Here is a 20,031-nt window from a genome sequence, read left to right as displayed (position 1 = left end):
ATGGGACTTGAGCTACACTCATTATTATTTATTTGCTGTGACTGGATGCTTTCTGCTTTTGCCTTGTGCCATTTTGTCCCTGGCAGATTGCTGTTTGGTTTGGCTGAAGGATAATTTAAACTTGAACTTGAAAGAACCGACGTGCCATTAACCCATAGACCATACAGGTAGATGTGGGAGCAACTGGAGCACCTGGGGAAACTGACAGGGCACACACCCACAGAGCTGGACAGCGGAACCCACTATCAGTGACTCCAATCCCCTTGTAGTGAGGTGGACTTGCCCACCCTCCTGAATGACTCAGTTGTTCAAAGACCGACCAGCTTTGATGGTGGAATAAATACCAGCCTAAAATGTCGGGAAAAGACTACCTTATCTATGCCCTTTCCAAAGGTATACAAGGCCACCCCTCAGTCTCCTTCACTCCAGGGAAAACAAGTCAACCCTACCCAGCCTCGTAAGCCCGTTGATGATTGGCTGTAATATACAGGATCACTGGAGGCTGTAGAGGAACATCCTCAAGAAGGCCGCATCTATTACCAAGGACCTTCACCATCCGCTCGGTGCCCTCTTCTGATTCCCGATGCAGGAAGGGCATCTGGGTTTGCATGCGGATGCAGCTTCATCTGAAGCCTTTCCACAACATCTGGAGGGCGGCGTGCTATCAGCTTTCCAAAAGTTTTTTTGGCATCTTTTTCCAGGTGCTCTTGCAAACACACACGCACAACGCTGGAGGAACTAAACTAGCCAGGCGCCCGTGGAGGGGAATGCCGAGAGTCTTTTTGCAGCATGACCGGGACTGCCCGCAACAAATGCACAGACGGTTCTTGCTTGCATTGGTGCTAAGGGTCACGGGTCCCTCGGGGACAGAGACTGAGGCAAGTTGGGGGTTGTAGTCCCTCGGTGTCGAATCGTCGCGATACGAACTACAACCACCGGCATGTACCGCAGCGTTTCTTTGCGAGTTGTAGTTTGCATCACCCAATCACTATGATGGCAGCTGCATTTAAACTACAACTCCCAGCGAGGATTGGGCTCAGCCATGACCAGACATTCCGTAGTGCACATGCGCAGTTACGATGCCCCTCGCAATCGTGTTTACTGACACTGAACTACAATTCCCGCCGACCTTTGGGGAAAAAGGCATGCGCAATACGAGAACTACAATATCCTGTACGCCCCGCGTCGGGAAGTGAGCTGTGGAACGCTGGCCGGAAATTGTAGTAACTAAGGAAACTACGACCCTCTGGATCCTTTGGGGAGACTCAGAATATGCGCCCAGGCATTAGAGCCCCAGGGACGTGGGGGAAGGAAGTGGGAGGGCGTTGTTGGCGAGGAGTCTAGGACATGCGTCGTTCGGCTTTCCATGATGCTCATTGGGTCTTGTAGTAGATTCGCTGGACTACAATACCCGTCAGGCTGCGCGGCGAGAAGCATGCGCCTTGCGCGGCGGCGCCTCCCCATCCCCCCGCCACCCTTCAGCGCTCGTTCGTTGGATGTTTAAGATGGCGCAGGCAGCGGGCCGGTGCCGCTTCCCGGCCAGGCCGTGCGACCGGAGGCGCTGGGTGGCGCGCAGACGACGGCGGCGGCCTGGCAGCCCTGGAGCCGAGACTGAAGATGCGGCATCGGCGGCGCTCGGCCGCTTGGAGCTCGGACTCAGCCGCTTCGAGCAGCTGTTTGGCGGGAGCGGCAGCGAGGTGACTGGGCCAGGGTGGCGCGGGAGGGAGGCGGGGGCGCGCGGGCGCGCGGTGGCGGTAAACCCCGGGGCGCGCGCCCTTTGTCCTGGTCGCGCGCGCGCGCGGGCGGGCGGGCAGCGGCAAATCCTGCAGCCCGTGTTGTACCGAGACCTTTGCAATGCATCCATTGCATTCAACGCGCAGCCGCCTCCAGATGTCCTGCAGTTGCATTCATATTGTTTGTTCCTGCATTTGTTGCAGCCAGGTGCATTCCGCGTTAGATCTGCTGCATTGAATGCATTGCACTGCCATTTTGCGCGTGTGAGTTGCACTGAAGGCGCTGGGTTGAATGCAGCAACTTTTTTAAAGTGTTGCATTGTTTCCGTTGCAACGGTTGCAGCGCTGGTCTAACGTTGCAACGGGTTGCAGTGCAGAGCTGCCTGGTAGTGGGCTTGTGGTAGGGAGAATGTGGGCAGAGGATTAAGTGGAGGGAAGATGGAATTAGGAAGTATATAATTGGGGAGCATTAGATCCAACATTTTTATTGCTCAGTTTCTGTTGGATTTGCAAAAAGCAACGTTTGTTCAATGGGATTGAGATGGGATAAGTTAACATGACTCCCTGCCACACTCAATTTACTGCTTCAAAAACTACGGAAGCATTCTGTTGGAGCAGCAGAGGCAACTACTAGCGTTTCCATCTCGAAATGCAGTGAGTGGTGCATGGCGTCACTTGAAACCCGTGTGTGAACTCGGTATGTCAACCCTATCAGCTCGACAGAGGGTACCCGAATATCTCCACTGCTTACCTGCAGTGTCTGGAGGGCTGGAAGAAGAGGAGGCAGGGAGGAAGGAGGCCCTGGTAGCTGCCATTGGGATGAGCAAGTAATTGGGTATTGACATCCTTAAGTTACAAACAGGATTTATAATCAGAATAAAGGTGGGACTAACACCTTTTCCTGGAAGAACTCGGCAGGTCATGGAACATCTATGGGAAGAAATAAACAGCCAAGGTTGAGGCCAAGACCCTTCATCAGAACGCTTGCTTTTGTCAGTGGGAAAACATCCCCGTGCGTCTGTCTCACAGGCAGCGTGGCTCCCCACGTGTGTGTTAAAGAGTCAGAATCAGGTTTATTGTTACATGTTGTGAAACTTGTTGCTTTGCAGCAGTGCAGTACATAAGTTACTGTAATTTATGCTAAGTAACATTAAACAGTGCAGAGAGAGAGAGAGAACAAAATAGTGAGGCCATTCGTAAATCTAACAACAGAGGCTGAATCACTGAGTATGGGCCTTCAGGCTCCTGTACCTCACCCCTGATGGTGGCATTGAGAAGAGAGCATGGTGAGAGCCCTTGGTGATGGGTGCTGCCCGTTGAGTCTACTCTGCAGGCCTCTCGCAATCCTGTGCCTTCATACCAGGCACTGTCTAATTGCTCTCCACGGTACATCTGTAGAAATTTGCTGGTGTCTTTGGTGACATGTCAGGTCTCCTCAAACTCCTAATGAAATATGGGGGCATGTTTTTGTAATTGCATCAATACATTGGGCCCAGGATAGATCCTCAGAGATATTGACACCCAGCAACTTGAAACTAATTCCTTGGTCTTACTGACACTGAGTGCAAGGTTGTTGCTCCAGGGACTCCAGGTTTCAGATTGATTTTTGGGTATTGACACCCAGAATCATGAATTATGGGGCCCTGAGCTCCAGACGTGCCCTTGTCATTGGTGGTTTGGACGTTGATGCCAAAGATTTGAAGTCTGGACATGGATATCTGGAGTTTGTGTACAGTGGAGCCCTGTCTGGGAGTCTGTATGGGTGGGAGGAAAAGGGCTTGTTTTGTTGCTGTTGCTTGCTGTGTCCTGTGTCTGGTGGGAGCTGTGAGAAGATGGTATGATCTGGATGGTGAGGATCTTTGACAATGGACGTTGCCGTCTTGAGGCACAGCACACTGTGGATACTACCTATGGAGGGTGGGAATGGCCCACGGTTAATCTTTATCAAAACCATTATCTCCTTAACGCTCAGACGCATATCAAGGTGTCACTGGGTTGGAAAGGCCTCAGGAAAGAGATTCCCAAAACTGTGTGGAGAAATTCCTCCCCGTCTCTGGCCTGAACCCTTGACCGCATACTTTTAGATGATGACCTACTTGCCCTCCTCTCTCCAGATGTGGGGGACATCTTCCCTGCATCCAGACTGTTGAACGCTGTGGGTGGGCCAATGCAAAATGATGACAGGTACCTGCTGAACACTTGCAGACTTTTTCCCCTCGTGTGGGGTGAGATGAGAACTGGAGGTGATGGGTTTAGGGTGAAAGGTGCAATATTTAAGGGGAGCCTAAGGGGAAACTTCTACACTCAGAGCGTGGTTCAAGCTGCCAGTGGAAGTGGTAGATCTGGGTTTGGTTGCACCATTGAAGATCAATTTGGTTAGATATGGGAATGATGGGTGTTTGAAGAGATGTAACCCACGTGTAGGACCAGGCAGAAGGTCAGGTCGGCACAGACTATATGGGCCGAAGGTTTCTGTGCTGAAGGACTTTGCGCTTCTTATGTATCTAATTTGTCAAAACCCACCTCGTGTCTCAAACCTTGCTGTTCCAGGCCCGGTCTGATAAGCCTTTGCTATTCTTTACATTTACAGCAAGTATATGGTGGGGTCAACATACCAAAACGGTACACAGCAGCTTAGATGTGGTCTCACAGAGACCCTGTATAGTTACAGTAAGTTTTGCCTGTACTTCTAAATCTCCCACAGTCGTTGCGCTATTTCCTTTTTGTTTGTGGAATCAGTATTGAATGTAGAACAGTACAGGCCCTTTGCTCTGATGTTGTACTGACCTTTTAACCTACTCTGCGATCGATCTAACCCTTCCCTCCTACATAATCTTCAATTTTTCTTTCATCCACGTGCTTATCTATGAGCCTCTCAAAAATGTCCCTATTGTATCAGCACATTCTACACATCCAGTGTTTTAAAAAAAGACCTGCCTCTGACACCCCTCCCTGTATACTTTTCTCTGATCAGATCCAGATTTTTAAAAATCTTGTGTACATTGAAGTATGCAGTGAAATATATCACAAACGAGAAAATCTGCAGATGCTGGAAATCCAAGCAACACACAGAGTGCTGGAGGACCTTGGGTCAGGCAAGGTCAGGTGCTAATGATGTCTGGTCTGCTGAGTTGCTCCAGCATTTCGTAAGTGAAACACATCACGTGTGTTAACAATCAACACAGCCAAGGATGGGCTGGGGGCAGCCAACAAGTGTCGTCACATGTTAAAAGTATATCCTCCTATATTAATCATTTCTGCCCTGGGGAAGAGGTGCTGGCTGTTTGCTCTATTTATGATACCTCTATCAAGTCACCTCTTGTCCTCCTTTGCTCCAAAGTAAAAAGCCTAACTCACTAAACTTCTCATATTCAGTAAGTTTCCTGTGCACCGTCCCGAAAGCTTCCAGCTTCCTATAATGAGGCAACCTGAACTGAACCCACTGTTCCAACTCCAGGATTTTATAGGACTGCAGTCTTACCTCGCAGCTCTTGAACTCAATTCCCCGAATAATGATCGTCAACACCCCAGATGTTTACCCCAAGATCCCTCTGTCCCTCCACATTGCTAAGACTCCTGATGTTAGTCCTCTATTCTTCCTTCAAGTTTGATCTCCCTAAGTGTTTCACTTCACGCTCTTCCAGGTTGAACACCATCTGCCACTTCTAGGCTCAGCTGTGATGTGTCAGTTCCACTAACCTTCGTGTCATCTGCAAGTACATGCAGCTCTTTGTACCCCCTTCTAAAGTTTCCACTTTCTTTCTAAACTGAGATGACTGGAACTGAACATAATACTCCCAAGTGTGGTCAGATGTTGTTCCCCCCCCCCCCCCCCCCCAACCCAAAAGAAAATTTTTAAAAAACTGGTCTTGGCAACCATTGTTGTAAAGACCCATCTGGATCACTAAACTTCTCAAGTAAAGATATGTGCTATCTGAAACCAGTGAGGTCTATAAACAATGGCACAGTGTGTCTTTAACTGACTTGTTGATGTGAGGGCTGTTTATTATAGGCAATAAACATTGGCGATATCTGTGTCCCTTTGATATAGGAATGATAAACAAGGCTTAGTTGTCTACTATTTTTTGCGTTGAAATGATTTATCATTTTGTTTTAAGATAGAAATACTATTTTCTAGTTTTGTACGATATTATGAGCTTTGTGCTGTGCTGATAGCGTCAGAGACATAGAACACATGCAGGCCATTGTCCCATCCAGTCCACACTGGCCACAGGGCCCATCCGTCTAGTCCCATTCCCTCCACGCTCTTCACCTCCTCCTCGTACCTGTCCAGGTGCTTCAGTGATGTGAGTGCACCACTTCCTCTGACAGCTCATTCCAGCTACTCAATACCTCAGTGGAAAAGTTGCCCCTCGAGTTCTTTTTAAATCTTTCCCTGTGCCCTCTGATTTTGGAGACCCCTACCCTGGAGTAAAGACTGTTACTGTCCACCCTGTCAGTTCTTCAGAATATTTCTATAAGGTTGGCCCTCATGCGTTCTAAGGAATGAAGTTTTAGCCTGGCCAACATCTCCATATAACTCTAGTTTAAGCAACTTCCTCAAATCTCCTCTGCACACTTTCTAGTTGAGCTACATGTTTCTTTTAAGGGTGGCCAAACTGTGCATGGTACTCCCAAGTGCAGACTCACTGATTCATATGGCATGGGTTCAGAAAGGGGAAATCGTGTTTTACTAATGTGCTAGAGTTCTATGAAGTGGCAACTAAAATTTATGATAACAATAGGGCAGTTGATATCATTTCCTGGGACTTTCAGAAGGCTTTTGACAAGGTACCCCATGAGAGGTTAATAATCAAATTACAGGATTCAGGGTTTGGTATGTGAATGGGTCAGAATTGGCTCAAAAACAGAAGAAGAGTTATGATAGGATTGTTTTTACATCTAGAAGATATTAAGAGTGGGGTTCTGCAGGGATCAATTTTGGGGCCGTTTTTAACTTACATTGATAATTTGGATAAGCATGTAACAAATAAACTAGTAAAGTTTGCAGATGGCACAAAATTAGGGATACGGGCTAATAACATTCAGGCAGCAGAATCAATACAGTTAAATCTAAAAATCTAGACATGGACAGAAATATGGCAGATGAAACAATGTAAGTAAAAATAAATTATTGCATATAGGAAGTAGAAATATTAGGTGTAAATATACAGTGTGGGAGGGGAGTCTTTAGTTAGAAAGTGCACTGTTGAGAAGGATTTGGCCGTCTTGATAGACTCATCACTATCGACATCTGCACAACTCACGAAACGGTGAACAGAATATTGGGCTATATAACGCACACACTGGAGTTCAAGTTTAGAGATGTTCTCTTTAAGCTGTGTAATGCATTTGTGAGGCCACACCATGAGTACTGTGTGCAGTTTTGGTTTCCCATATTGTGTGAGGGATGTGAAGGCACTGGGGAGTCCAGAGTAGAGCGACTGGGCTCATTCCAGTTCTGCAGGGTATGCGCTATGAAGGGAGATTGGAAGAATTAAATGTTTTTAGTCTAGTAGACATAGAGTGAGAGAAGACATGTTAGTAGTATTCAAAATCATTAAGGGTATAAGGCATGCCAGCTGCTACTTCAAAACTAATCCATCATCAAGGACACCAGGCCATAGATGGAGACTGGTTAGGGGAGATTTCAGACTAACGTCAGGAAACATTTCTTTACACCACAAGTTGTGGGCACATGGAACAAACTACATAATTGTGTGGTTAGACTTGCGAATCTAAACTGGATAGTTATTTCAACACACTTTGTCAATAGGAATTTGGCAAGCTTTGTTGGGTCGAATGGCCTATTCCTGTCAAAAATAATCTTAATGTGCAAGTATGTGATTTTAACAACTGTTCTATGTTTTACGGTGGAAAAATTTAAATTCTCTGTCATGGTAGTGTGACGGACTGACCTCAACTCTGCAGAAGCCAGACAGCAGCCCTTGGACACTGGCTGCAGCCCCTCCATGTCCCATCACTTCTCCTTTACAGCTGCCTGCCCGACTGCACATCCCCCTCTTCCCTGACATTCACCAGCAGAACTGTCTGGTAGTTGCATTGGCTTTGCCAGGTCCCCCCCTCCTCCGGATCCAGCAACTGCCCCTCTCCACTGTCATTCATTAAACGTCCACAGACACTGAGCTCCCCCAGCAGATTGTGTTTTTGCTCCAGATTCCAGCGTCTGCTGTGTGTCTCTTTTAGTGTCTTCTAAAATCTTTTTTCTGACCTGTGACCTACTACGCCCTTTGTTTTAGATTCCTGTACCCAGAGGAAAGGACATGCCTGAGAATGCGTCACAAGAACTTCTAACAGCAGAACAAAACTCAGAGTAAATTTGCCATGTAGAACCCAGAGATTCATTTTCTTGTGGACATACTCAGTAAATCCAAAATGGAATAATAACCTTAATAGAATCAATGAAAAATCATACCAACTTAGACGTTCCACCAGCGTGCAAAAGGCAACAAACTGTACAAACACAAAAATAATAATAAATAAGTAATAAATAGTGGGAACATGAGAAGAGCCTTTTAAAGTGAGTCCATTGGTTGTGGGAACCACTGACAGAGCTGGTGAGGTTGAGTAAAGTTATCACCATTGGTTTAAGAGACTGGTGGTGTGAGTCCTGAGGTTCTTGTACCTTCTTCCTGATGGCACGAGTGAGAAGGGAGCATGTTGTGGGTGGTGGATGTCCAAGATGATGGATGCTGCTTTCCTTCGACAGCATTTCATGTAGATGTTCTTGATGGTGAATAGGGCTTTACCCCTAATGGAGTGGGCTGTGTCCATTAACTTTAGATATTCAGATAATGTTAGCTTACATAGTTGTATAGCACCAACACAAGTCTTTCAGTCCAACTTGGGCTTGCCGACTAATTTCCCTAGCTCACATAGTCCCACGTGCATTCTTATGTCCCATGTACCTGTCCAAGTGTCTCTTAAATATAACTGTACCTGCCAAAACCACTCCCTTCGTATATCGACCCCCTCTCTGCATGAAATACTTGCCCCCTCAGAACCCCTTTAAATCTTGCCCTTTGCCTCAAGTCCTTGCCATTTAGTTTCAGACTGTCCTATCCTGGGGAAAAAGGCCACCTTATTTGCTCCCCTCATGGTTTTATAAACCTCTATAAGGTCACTTTCAGCTTCCTTCGTTCCAAGGGAAAACAGTCACAGCCTGTCTAGTCTCTCCTTATAACTCCAGCCCTCCAGTCCTAGTGAATCTTGCCCGCATCCTCTCCAGCTTCATGACATTCTTGCAGCTGGGTGACCAGGACTGCACACAATACTCTGTGTGGTCTCATGGACATCTTGTACAGCTGTAACCAATTCCTGTATTCAATATTCTAACCAAGGGTGGTCTCTATAAAACTAAGAGGACCTGGTTGAGGCAGTTACATTAATAACTTTTAAAAAGCACTTGAACAGACGTGAATTGGGAATTGGAATACCTTTATTATTCAAGTTCAAGTTTTTTGCGATTGCCCTCTTGAACCAGAGGGGGTAACCTCATTCACCCCATAACTGATGGACTCACTTCCAAGGACTTGTCAGCTCACATTCTTGATATTTTTTGCTTATTTGTGTTTTTTTTGTAGAATTTGTTGTCTTTTGTACATTGGTGGTTGTTGTGGTGTTTCTTTGAATTTACCGTGAATGCCTGCAAAAATTGAATTTCAGGGTAGTATATGATGTACTTTGAAAATAAATTTACTTTGAACATGTGTAGTACCAAATGAAACAATGGTCCTTCGTACCAAGGTGCATGACACAGTACGTATAATTCACATACACATCACATGAAGTAATATTAGCGCAAATAACTTAACAAATAATCAGCTACGGTTAAGAGACAAATTAAAAGGCAAACAGAAGAGTGCTACTGGTGCTTCGTATGTGATGAGACCTGGCTGATGGCAGCCAGTTCAGTTGTCTTGTGGTCTGGGGGAAGAAGCTGTTTCCTATCCTAATGCTACAGTACCTCTTGCCTGATGGTACAGGGTCAAAGGGATTGTTGGACAGGTGGGGTGGTGAGGGGATCATTGACAATATTAAGAGCCTGTGTATGCAGCATTCTAGAAGATTCTCTCTGGTGGGTGGATGAGAGTGATGATCCTCTCAGCAGTCCTTGCTGTGGGACCTTTTAGGGACTTGTGTGGTCAGATGTCTTGCAAATCTCTGTCCCAGACAGTGATGCAGAAATAAGAGAAAATCTACAGATGCTGGAAATCAAAAGTAACACAAGCAAAATGCTGGAGGAGCTCAGCATGGATGGAAAAGAGTAAACAGTTGATGTTTCAGGCAGAGACAGAAGTGCAGCTGGTCAGGACGCATTCAGTGATGTTCCTGTATTGTCACGTGCACCAAGATAACAGCGGAAATATCAGGTCGTTACACAGTGCAGAATAAAGTGTAACAGAGAGATAGTACACTGCAGGCAGATAGAATTATGAGGACAAGAGTCCATCTTATTGTGCTAGGGAATGAATCAATAATCTCACAGCAGCGGGGTTGAAACTGCCCTTGAGCCTGGTGGTGTACGCTTTCAGGTTGAGAGGGATGAGGGTCACACAATAGAACTAGGGGCAAGTGGCTGGTGATCTTGGTCAGCTTGAATCAGTTGGATTGAGGGACCCGTTCCCAAGCTGCATATCTGTCTCCCAGCACTTGCTCCTTCTATACCTGGATGATACAAGTACTCACCTGGATATTTTAGAGAGCGCCCCTACTCCCAACACTCTCTGGCATTGTGATCTAGATATGCACTTCTCTGGGTGAAGGAGATCCTCCTAAATCCTGTAACCTACAGTGGTGGGAGGAAAGCCAAGAGAAGCTTACAGATGCGTGAGAGGGAAAGGATTACGGCGGATTACTAGGGATTGAGGATACAGTCTGGATGTGTGGAATGGCCTCCAGCTGCCTGGAAAAACAGTGATGTGAAATGTCAAGATGTGCGATTGAGTGAGAAAGAGTGTGTGCGCGCGTGTGAGTGTGCATACGTGTGTGGGCTAAGTTAGCCAAGTACTGATAGGAGTAACCCTCCAGTGAGAAGAATGTGCCTCTGACCCAGTGAGGAGTGTCCTGTGTTTCATCTTCCTCTGACCCAGTGAGGAGTGTCCTGTGTTTCATCTTCCTCTGACCCAGTGAGGAGTGTCCTGTGTTTCATCTTCCTCTGACCCAGTGAGGAGTGTCCTGTGTTTCATCTTCCTCTGACCCAGTGGGGAGGAGTGTCTTGTGTTTCATCTTCCTCTGACCCAGTGGGTAGGAGTGTCTTGTGTTTCATCTTCCTCTGACCCAGTGGGGAGGAGTGTCTTGTGTTTCATCTTCCTCTGACCCAGTGGGGAGGAGTGTCTTGTGTTTCATCTTCCTCTGACCCAGTGGGTAGGAGTGTCTTGTGTTTCATCTTCCTCTGACCCAGTGGGGAGGAGTGTCCTGTGTTTCATCTTCCTCTGACCCAGTGGGGAGGAGTGTCTTGTGTTTCATCTTCCTCTGACCCAGTGGGGAGGAGTGTCCTGTGTTTCATCTTCCTCTGACCCAGTGAAGAGTGTCTTGTGTTTCATCTTCCTCTGACCCAGTGGGGAGGAGTGTCTTGTGTTTCATCTTCCTCTGACCCAGTGGGGAGGAGTGTCCTGTGTTTCATCTTCCTCTGACCCAGTGGGGAGGAGTGTCTTGTGTTTCATCTTCCTCTGACCCAGTGGGGAGGAGTGTCTTGTGTTTCATCTTCCTCTGACCCAGTGAAGAGTGTCTTGTGTTTCATCTTCCTCTGACCCAGTGGGGAGGAGTGTCTTGTGTTTCATCTTCCTCTGACCCAGTGGGGAGGAGTGTCTTGTGTTTCATCTTCCTCTGACCCAGTGGGGAGGAGTGTCTTGTGTTTCATCTTCCTCTGACCCAGTGGGGAGGAGTGTCCTGTGTTTCATCTTCCTCTGACCCAGTGGGGAGGAGTGTCCTGTGTTTCATCTTCCTCTGACCCAGTGAAGAGTGTCTTGTGTTTCATCTTCCTCTGACCCAGTGAAGAGTGTCTTGTGTTTCATCTTCCTCTGACCCAGTGGGGAGGAGTGTCTTGTGTTTCATCTTCCTCTGACCCAGTGGGGAGGAGTGTCCTGTGTTTCATCTTCCTCTGACCCAGTGGGGAGGAGTGTCTTGTGTTTCATCTTCCTCTGACCCAGTGAAGAGTGTCTTGTGTTTCATCTTCCTCTGACCCAGTGAAGAGTGTCTTGTGTTTCATCTTCCTCTGACCCAGTGGGGAGGAGTGTCTTGTGTTTCATCTTCCTCTGACCCAGTGGGGAGGAGTGTCTTGTGTTTCATCTTCCTCTGACCCAGTGGGGAGGAGTGTCTTGTGTTTCATCTTCCTCTGACCCAGTGGGGAGGAGTGTCCTGTGTTTCATCTTCCTCTGACCCAGTGAGGAGGAGTGCCCTGTGTTTCATCTTCCTCTGACCCAGTGGGGAGGAGTGTCCTGTGTTTCATCTTCCTCTGACCCAGTGGGGAGGAGTGTCTTGTGTTTCATCTTCCTCTGACCCAGTGGGGAGGAGTGTCTTGTGTTTCATCTTCCTCTGACCCAGTGGGGAGGAGTGTCCTGTGTTTCATCTTCCTCTGACCCAGTGGGGAGGAGTGTCTTGTGTTTCATCTTCCTCTGACCCAGTGGGGAGGAGTGTCCTGTGTTTCATCTTCCTCTGACCCAGTGGGGAGGAGTGTCCTGTGTTTCATCTTCCTCTGACCCAGTGAAGAGTGTCTTGTGTTTCATCTTCCTCTGACCCAGTGGGGAGGAGTGTCTTGTGTTTCATCTTCCTCTGACCCAGTGGGGAGGAGTGTCCTGTGTTTCATCTTCCTCTGACCCAGTGGGGAGGAGTGTCTTGTGTTTCATCTTCCTCTGACCCAGTGGGGAGGAGTGTCTTGTGTTTCATCTTCCTCTGACCCAGTGGGGAGGAGTGTCCTGTGTTTCATCTTCCTCTGACCCAGTGGGGAGGAGTGTCCTGTGTTTCATCTTCCTCTGACCCAGTGGGGAGGAGTGTCTTGTGTTTCATCTTCCTCTGACCCAGTGAAGAGTGTCTTGTGTTTCATCTTCCTCTGACCCAGTGAAGACTGCCCTGTGTTTCATCTTCCTCTGACCCAGTGGGGAAGAGTGTCTTGTGTTTCATCTTCCTCTGACCCAGTGAGGAGGAGTGTCCTGTGTTTCATCTTCCTCTGACACAGTGGGGAGGAGTGTCTTGTGTTTCATCTTCCTCTGACCCAGTGGGGAGGAGTGTCTTGTGTTTCATCTTCCTCTGACACAGTGGGGAGGAGTGTCCTGTGTTTCATCTTCCTCTGACCCAGTGGGGAGGAGTGTCCTGTGTTTCATCTTCCTCTGACCCAGTGAAGAGTGTCTTGTGTTTCATCTTCCTCTGACCCAGTGAAGACTGCCCTGTGTTTCATCTTCCTCTGACCCAGTGAAGAGTGCCCTGTGTTTCATCTTCCTCTGACCCAGTGGGGAAGAGTGTCTTGTGTTTCATCTTCCTCTGACCCAGTGGGGAGGAGTGTCCTGTGTTTCATCTTCCTCTGACCCAGTGGGGAGGAGTGTCCTGTGTTTCATCTTCCTCTGACCCAGTGAGGAGGAGTGTCTTGTGTTTCATCTTCCTCTGACCCAGTGGGGAGGAGTGTCTTGTGTTTCATCTTCCTCTGACCCAGTGGGGAGGAGTGTCTTGTGTTTCATCTTCCTCTGACCCAGTGGGGAGGAGTGTCCTGTGTTTCATCTTCCTCTGACCCAGTGGGGAGGAGTGTCTTGTGTTTCATCTTCCTCTGACCCAGTGAAGAGTGTCTTGTGTTTCATCTTCCTCTGACCCAGTGAAGACTGCCCTGTGTTTCATCTTCCTCTGACCCAGTGAAGAGTGTCTTGTGTTTCATCTTCCTCTGACCCAGTGGGGAGGAATGTCTTGTGTTTCATCTTCCTCTGACCCAGTGGGGAGGAGTGTCCTGTGTTTCATCTTCCTCTGACCCAGTGGGGAGGAGTGTCTTGTGTTTCATCTTCCTCTGACCCAGTGGGGAGGAGTGTCTTGTGTTTCATCTTCCTCTGACCCAGTGGGGAGGAGTGTCTTGTGTTTCATCTTCTTCTGACCCAGTGGGGAGGAGTGTCTTGTGTTTCATCTTCCTCTGACCCAGTGAAGGGTCAAACATAGTGAGAGAAAGATTATGAAAAGCTGGAAGGCTTTAGATCATCTGGGCCAATCCATGCTGTCTTCTCACTGCTAGCAAATGGAAGAAAGTACAGGAGCCTCAGGACTCACAACTCCAGGTTCAGGATTAGTTATTACTCCTTAAACATCTGGCTCTTCAACGTCACTCACCTCATCACCAAACAACTCCCTCGTCCTATAGATTTATTTTCAAGGACTCTGCATCTCATGTTCTTGATTTTTAATGCTTATTTGTGTATTATTAAGAAGTTTTTGGCTATTTGCTCAGTTTTTTTTTTGCACAAGTTGTCTATGTTTTTTGTGCTTTTTGTTCATCGACTGCGTTGAATTTGGGTTAAGTGTGAGGTGTTGCATTTTGGGAAGTTAAACAGCGTGATGTGCACAGTGAATTGTCAAGTCAGTATTGTCATTATGACTATAACTGCTGGTACAGTACATAGTAAAAATGAGATGTTTTCTCAGGACCATGGTGTTACATGACACAGTACAAAAACTACACTAGGCTACAGACCTACTCAGGACTGCATAAAGTGCACAAAACAGTGCAGGCATTATAATAAATAATAAGCAGGACAATAGGGCAGTGAGGTGTCAGTCCAGGCTCTGGATATTGAGGAGTCTGATAGTTTGGGGGAAGAAACTGTCACATAGTCTGGTCGTGAGAGCCCGAATGCTTCGGAGCCTTTTCCCAGACGGCAGGAGGGAGAAGAGTCTGTATGAGGGGTGCGTGGGGTCTTTCATAATGCTGTTTGCTTTGTTGATGCAGCGTGTAGTGTAAATGTCCGTAATGGCGGGAAGAGAGACCCCGATGATCTTCTCAGCTGACCTCACTATCCGCTGCAGGGTCTTGCGATCCGAGATGGTGCACTTTCCGAACTAGGCAGTGGTGCAGCTGCTCAGGATGTTCTCAATACAACCCCTGTAGAATGTGATGAGGATGGGAGGGTGGGAGATGGACTTTTCTCAGCCTTCACAGGAAGTAGAGACTCTGCTGGGCTTTCTTTGCTATGGAGCTGGTGTTGAGGGACCAGGTGAGTTTCTCCGCCAGGTGAACACCAAGAAATTTGGTGCTCTTAACGATCTGTCGTGAGTAGCTGTCGATGTTCAGTGGGGAGTGGTCATGCCAAGGCACTGGAGGATGTTGTAGAACAGTGATACACAGGTCCCTGAAAGTGCAAACACGAGGAAATCTGCAGATGCTGGAAATTCAAACAACACACAAAATGCTGCTGGAACACAGCAGGCCAGGCAGCATCTATAAGCATCTTCATCACTGATGAAGGGTCTCGGCCCGTAACGTCGACAATGCTTCTCCCTATAGATGCTGCCTGGCCTGCTGTGTTCCACCGGCATTTTGTGTGTGTTGTTCCCTGAAAGTGGTGACATGGGTAGGCAGGGAGCTGAAGAAAGTGTTTGACTTGCTGGCTTTCATCAGTCAGGGCATCTGGTCGCCCAGCTACAGGAAGGATGTTATTCAACTGGAGAGGGTGCAGGAGAGATTCAAGGGGATGTCACTGGGATTGGAGGTAGGTCAGTATTAGGTTGATGCAGATAAGGAAAAGGTAGAGCCAGGTGGGAGAGAATGAAGGTGGAAAGAGCTGAGAGGTTGATAACTGGAAACACAGTGCTGGAATCTGGATAATGGGAACCATGAGGGAGGTAGGGCAGATGGAATCAGGTTTATAATCACTGACATATGTCGTGAAACTTACTGTTTTGCAGCAATGGGGCAGTGCAAGATACTTTTTAAAAAAAAAACCTATAAAATGCAAAATTAAATCTGCATGTTTTTAAAGAAAATATATTAAGGGAGTAAAATAGTGAGGTCATGTTCATGGTGCCATATCATAATGGGGTAGATCCTCAGGTCAAGAATCCATCTTATCGTACTAGGCAGCTATTTAGTTGTCTTGGGACAGTAGGGTAGAAGCAGTCCCTGAGCCTGGTGGTAGGTGCTCTTATGCATTTAGAGGGAACGTCTGGGTTAGGTGGGGACTTTCATTATGCTGGTTGCTTTACCGAGGCAGTGGGAAGTGCAGACGGCCCACGGGGCAGAGGCCGGTTTCTGTGAAGTGCTGAGCTGTGTCCACAACTCTGCCGTTTCTTGCAGTCAGAGGCAGAGCAGTTGCTGTATGCAGCCGTGAAGCATCCAAATGGGATGCTTCCTGTGGTGCATCTGTAAGAATTGGTGAGGGTCAATGCCAGATTTCCTGAGGAGGTAGAGGCATTGAGCTTTCTTGTCGATGGCGTCTGTGGTTGGACCTGGACAGGGTATCGGTGATGTTCTCAACCCTCTGAAGATCAATATAAATATGCACAGAATTTATTTTTCACATCACGTTTCTTTGCACATAGTTAGGTGATGTGGCTTTGCATTATGAGAACTTGTGATTCAGACAGTTTTGTAGAAACGTAAGCTCACCCTGTATCACAGGCCTCCTCAGTGGATACAAAATCCAACTGCTGAAGGTACTCTGTGGGTCAGTCAGCATCTCAAACAATCATAGGTTCAAGATAGTTTAATGTTATTTCCAGTTCACAAGTGCAAAGGAAAACGAAATAATTGTTACTCTGGATTCGATGCAACACAAAAAAAACTCAATAAGATACCAAGATACGAAAGAATAATAAAAATATGCAATACATTTAAATACACAAGATAACTTTTATACATTGATGGTATCTGTAAAGTGACACTGTGCACAGGTGTGTCTGTACATAATGTGGCTATGGCTGGAAATAATAAAGTGACTATGGTGGTTGAAGGGTGGGTCAGTGGGTAGTGGTGTTGATCAGCCTTACTGCTTGGGGAAAGTAACTTTTTGAATCTCATGGTCCTGGCGGGGATGCAAAGTAGTCTCCTCCCTGATGAAAGTGGGACAAACAATCTGTGAGCAGGGTGAGTGGGATCGTTTGTGGTGTTACTGGCCCTACCTACTCTGGCACCTTTCTGCACACATGTCCTTAAGAGATAGGTAGGCTGATGCATTGAGCTGTACATCACAGGTAAAGGCCCTTCGACCCAAGCAGTCCATGCAGCAGCGTGCACATAGTCCCTTATCCCACCATGAGCCTATCCCAAGTGCTTCTTAAATGAACCCAATGTACCTCCTCAACCTCTTTCTCTGGCAGTTTGTTCCATATACGCTGGGTGAAAAAGTTGCCCTTTGGGTCCCTTTTGAATCTTTCCTCCTGTCACCCATGTCCTTTAGTTTTGGATTCCCCTACCCTGGAGAAAAGACTGTTACTGGCCATCTCACCCTAATTGTCCTATCTTATTTTAAACATATCTGTCAGGTTATCTCCTCATCTTTCTAAATCCCAAACAATAAAGATTCAGCCTGGCCAATAATTCAGACACTCTAGTCCTGGCAACATCCTTGGAAATCTTTTCTGTCCTCTTTCCAATTTAACCATGTACTTTCTAAAACAGGCTGATCAAAACTGTCGGTACGTCCCAACTGTGGCCTCACCAATAACTTGTACACTTGCAGTGTAACTTCCCAACTCCTTTACTCAGGAACCTAACAGGTACATAGTTCATTGAAAGCTGTGTCACAAGCAGACTATTTCACCACTCCGTCTATCTGTGATGCTGCTTTCAGTGAACTATGCACCTGTACTCTGAGGCCCCTCAGTTCTATGTTCTGTCCATCTGATCATAGAGGGAAAGGGATGTCCTAGGTCACATCAGGGTTCAATTCTCAAGAGCTGTTCATATTACCAAACAGTTTCCAGGTTAGAAATCCTGCTGGAAACAGGCCTCACATGGCGGAAGATGTCTGCAGAGGTGGGCTTATCCAGCAGGAATTCCGTAGTCCACGGAAACATTTTAAATCTCATTGTACAATTGTTATTAATAGAGCTGATTTTAACGAATCTAGCCTAAGCTTATCTTGAGCCCTTGTTCTCTCACTGCAGATGAAGTTTGAAATGTCCATTGCTGCTGGCATGTGTGCCAATAGGATTTGCAAAGTAGACATCATTGTATTCACTGGAGTGAATTTTCTTTGGGTTTGAGATCCTAGGTGCAGAATCCTCACTTGCAGCCTCAGCCGTTGGCAAATCCATCCTGCTGGTCATATATACTTTGAAATGAAGGTTGGCAGGGTGGGGGTGGGGGGGGGAGCTGTAATGGCAAAACAGCACCCCTGTTGTTTAAATTGAAGGTGTGCAGAACATTCTTCTATTGGAGGATAGTGATTCTCTGAAGGTGGTGGAGACTAGATCCTTGATACAGAGCAAAGCACCTAGAGCCATGCTCTTCGGCCCCCCCTTGTTGTGCCAAACTAATGACGCTGGTAAACACTTAACTACCCTAATCCCTTTTGCCTATGTCCATATCCCTCCATTCTCTACATATTTACGTACCTATTTAAGCCTCTTGAAGACTTCTATTGTCTCTTCCTCCACCACCTTCACAATAGTATATTCCAGGCACCGAGCACTGTGTTAAACTCCCTTAAACTTTTCCCCTCTCACCGTTAATTCCCGCCCTCTAGTGTTACACATTTTGACCCTGGGGAGGAAGATACCAGCTGTCTACTTTACCTATGGCTGGCATGATCTTATACGGGTCTTCTCTTAGCCTCTGATACTCCAGAGAAAACAACCCAACCTTTCCCAACTTTTCCTTCAAGCACATGCTCTTTAATCCAGGCAGCATCCTGGTGAACCTCTTCTGCATCCTCTCTAAAGCCTCCATACCCTTCCTTTAACAAAGTGATCAGAACTGAATACAATACTGCTGATGTGGCCTAATCAGAGTTTTATAAAACTGCCACATAACTTCTTGTCTCTTGACCTCATTGCTTTGTCTAATAAAGGGAAGAACTCATTCCACCTCCTCTACCACCTTGTCAACTTGTGCAGCCACTTCCAAGGAGCTATGGGCCTGGATTCCAGGATCCCACTGTACATCAGTACTGTTAGGTGTCTGGCCATTAGCTGTATACTGTCCCTTTACATTTGATTTCCCAAAATGCGACACCTCATTTGGCTGGATTAAACTCCATCTGCCATCTCTGTCCATACCTACAACTGATCTACATCCCACTTTTGTAATCTACTAAACTTCTTCAGGTTTCTCTTCGGACCCTGATGCTGCAGAGGAAGCAAACCAAGTCTGACAAAGCACCCTCAGTCTTTGTCCTGTGAGAAAGATTCTGGCCCCATCTATATTATAAATTGCCCTGCATAATTTTATAATCCTCTCCAAGGTCTCCCTTCAGCCTCCTGCACTCAGTAGCCACTTTATTAAGTATCCTGTACCTAATAAAGGAGCCATGTTCATCGTCTTCTGCTGCATAACTCATCCACCTCAAGGCTCAACATGTCGTGCATTCAGTGATGCTCTTCCGCACACCGCTACTGTAATGAGTGGCTATTTGACTTACTGTTGCCTTGACAGCTTGAACCAGTCTGGCCATTCTCTGACCTCGCTCATGAACAAGGTGTTTTTTGCCCACAGAACTGCTGCTCACTGGATTTTTTGGTTTTGTTTATCATACCATTGTCTGTAAATTCAGAGACTCGTGTGTGAAAATCCCCAATTGGTTTCTGAGATACTCGGACCACCCTGTCTGGCACCAACAATTATTCCATGGTCAAAGTCACTGAGGTCACATTTCTTACCCTTTCTGATGTTCGGTCTGAACAACAACTTAAAATGCTATCCCTTTCTCTCAATTCCTCCGCCTCTGCCGCATCTGCTCTCAGGATGAGGCCTTTCATTCTAGGACAAAGGAGATGTCTTCCTTTTTTAAAGAAAGGGGCCTCCCTTCATCCGTAACTTCCGCCACCTCCCACCACCAGCCACATCTTCCCCTCCCAACCCCCCAACTCTCGGCTTTCCGCAGGGATCACTCCCTACGCGACTCCCTTGTCCATTCATCCCCCCCCCCCCCATCCCTCACCACGGACCTCCCTCCGGGCACTCATCCTTGCAAACGGAAGGAGTGCTACACCTGCCCCCACACTTCTTCCCTCACCACCATCCCAGGCCCCCGACAGTCCTTTCAGGTGAGGCACCACTTCACCTGCGAGTCAACTGGGGTGACATACTGTATCCGGTGTTCCTGATATGGCCATTTATACATTGGGGAGACCCGCCGCAGACTGGGAG

The 20,031-nt window shown here is 47.1% G+C and overlaps 1 protein-coding gene across 1 annotated transcript in view; it reads left to right on the top strand.

Moving 5' to 3' along the window:
- The first annotated feature begins 1,462 nt into the window (after window positions 1–1,462).
- LOC132385393 (histone-lysine N-methyltransferase 2B-like) overlaps window positions 1,463–20,031 on the top strand; it is a 292,547-nt gene continuing 273,978 nt past the window's right edge. Inside the window, exon 1 of the mRNA XM_059957436.1 lies at window positions 1,463–1,697. Coding sequence (XP_059813419.1) covers window positions 1,497–1,697 — 201 coding nt within the window. The 5' untranslated portion in view covers window positions 1,463–1,496. The remainder of the gene's footprint in view (window positions 1,698–20,031) is intronic.

This window comes from Hypanus sabinus (assembly GCF_030144855.1).
Source record: "Hypanus sabinus isolate sHypSab1 chromosome 1 unlocalized genomic scaffold, sHypSab1.hap1 SUPER_1_unloc_2, whole genome shotgun sequence".
In the NCBI taxonomy this organism is placed as follows: Eukaryota; Metazoa; Chordata; class Chondrichthyes; order Myliobatiformes; family Dasyatidae; genus Hypanus; species Hypanus sabinus.
Note: the sequence above shows the minus strand (reverse complement) of the source record. Positions and strands in the feature narration are given on the sequence as shown.